We start from the raw sequence: 1,955 nt of genomic DNA on the forward strand, positions 1-1,955 counted from the left end.
TACACTACTGTACGATTAGGTACACTGCCTATAAGTGTTGTAGCAAGGTTTAGGTATATCCATTCTATAAATAAATAAATATCTTGTGTAAAATTGTATCACATTTAATAGTTTTTCGTTGTAAAATATAAAACTATTTCATATACACCTCTGCGTACATCAAACATATAGAAAACTAAGTCCAAAGCTTTCTTGAAGCAGCTCAACTTCATGTCCACTTAGGTAGCTCTATTTAATCTCGCTCCTGCAATGCAATTTTTTAAGAGAACTATTAAGAAGTTATAAGCTTCAACCCTACCTTATCTTACAGGCCCGAACACATACCTTGGGATTATATGAAAACCTGTGTTCCAATCTTCTCAAATAGGCTTTCCTCATTGAATTCAAGCTCCTAGCGTTGTACTAGAAGAGAATTGGGTATCCCACTTTGAAAGATCTAGATGGACTTCAATCCCACATCAATAGCCGACTTGTGCACCAATTCCCTTGCTAATCCCTTGGTCAAGTGATTCGCTAGATTTTGTTTCGATCTAACAAAATCAATGGAGATCACTCCATTCGTGATTAATTCACGCTTCATGGAGTGTCTAACACCTAGGTGCCTAGACTTTCCATTATACATGTGACTATGAGCCTTAGCCACCGTCGGAGCACTATCACAATGTATACCAATCGGAGGAATGAGCTTTGGCCACAAAGGAATCTCATATACCAAATTCCTTAACCACCCAGCTTTATTTCCAGCCGCAGCCAACGCAACAAATTATGACTCCATGGTCGAATTTGTAATACATGTTTGCTTCTTAGAAGCCCAGAAATTGCCCCTCCACCAAGTAGGAATATCCAATCAGTTGTAGTAGAATGATCTTCTACATTGGTAATCCAACTTGCATCTGAATATCCTTCTAGAATAGAAGGAAATTCAGTATAAGTGATACTAAAGTCCTTGGTCAGCTTCAAATACTTAAATACTCTATTCACAACTTGCCAATGGTGAGAACCCGAGTTACTTTTAAATCTACTCAATTTCCCCACGGCAAAAGCAATATCCGGTCTAGTGCAAGTCATTGCATACATTAGACACCCTATAGCTTGCGAGTATTTAGCTGAGATACAGCCGTACCCGTATTGGGTAAAAGCTTGATATTAGGATCAATGAGAGTATTAACCCGGGAGGTATCCTCAAAATTAAACCTTTTGAGAATATTCTCAATATAATGAGATTGCGTTATCGTGATGCCATTCTCACCACGATTGATCCTTATCCCAAGAATCACATCAGCTACACCCATATCCTTTATAGAAAACTTCGATGAAAAAATTGTTTGGTCTTGTCAACTTGATCTTGGTTCGTACCAAAGATCAACATGTCATCCACATATAAGCAAATGATCACACCATTCCCCTTTTGATCAAATTTGCTATACACACACTTGTCCGATTGGTTGATCATAAAGCCATGAAACAAAATAACATCATCAAACTTTTGATGACATTGTTTCGGTGCTTGCTTAAGTCCATACAAAGACTTAATCAACTTGCACACCTTTGTCTCTTGTCCCAGCATGACAAAACCTTCCGGTTACTTCATATAAACATCCTCCTCCAAATCGTGTTAATACGAGCAACCGAAGCATATGTATCAAAATTTTCTATGCCCTCCTTTTGCCTAAAGCCTTGAATGACCAAACGTGCTTTAAACTTATCAACCGATCCATCAACTTTCATCTTCCTTTTAAAGATCCACTTGTTGCCCAAAGGTTTACAACCGGGAGGCAAATTAGCTAGAACCCATGTATATTTTCCATGATAGAGTCCTGAAACAACCCAACCCATATTAAACACGAGTAAATTTTTTTTTTTTTAAATAATAAACCATTAGCGCCCAATTAAACGGTTACATACAACCCATTTAACAATATCACAAGTTTAATGTTTACAAAAGGCACGAAGGC

General features: G+C 37.6%; 1 protein-coding gene across 1 annotated transcript; it reads right to left on the reverse strand.

Moving 5' to 3' along the window:
* Positions 1–436: 436 nt before the first annotated feature.
* Positions 437–1,068, reverse strand: LOC139864406 (secreted RxLR effector protein 161-like). The gene is made up of 2 exons (XM_071852984.1): positions 793–1,068; positions 437–685 (listed from the first exon to the last, which is right to left on the reverse strand). The coding sequence occupies exons 1-2, from the start codon at positions 1,066–1,068 to the stop codon at positions 437–439; spliced, it is 525 nt and encodes a 174-aa protein (XP_071709085.1).
* Positions 1,069–1,955: the final 887 nt, after the last annotated feature.

Source organism: Rutidosis leptorrhynchoides, chromosome 8, assembly GCF_046630445.1.
Source record: "Rutidosis leptorrhynchoides isolate AG116_Rl617_1_P2 chromosome 8, CSIRO_AGI_Rlap_v1, whole genome shotgun sequence".
Classification (NCBI taxonomy): Eukaryota; Viridiplantae; Streptophyta; class Magnoliopsida; order Asterales; family Asteraceae; genus Rutidosis; species Rutidosis leptorrhynchoides.

Coding starts and splice junctions, on each gene's coding strand:
- LOC139864406 (XM_071852984.1), bottom strand. CDS start 1,068: ATGACTTGCACTAGACCGGATATTGCTTTTGCCGTGGGGAAATTGAGT. Junction 686..792: donor GGCTTCTAAGAAGCAAACAT/GTATTACAAATT, acceptor TTGTGGCCAAAG/CTCATTCCTCCGATTGGTAT.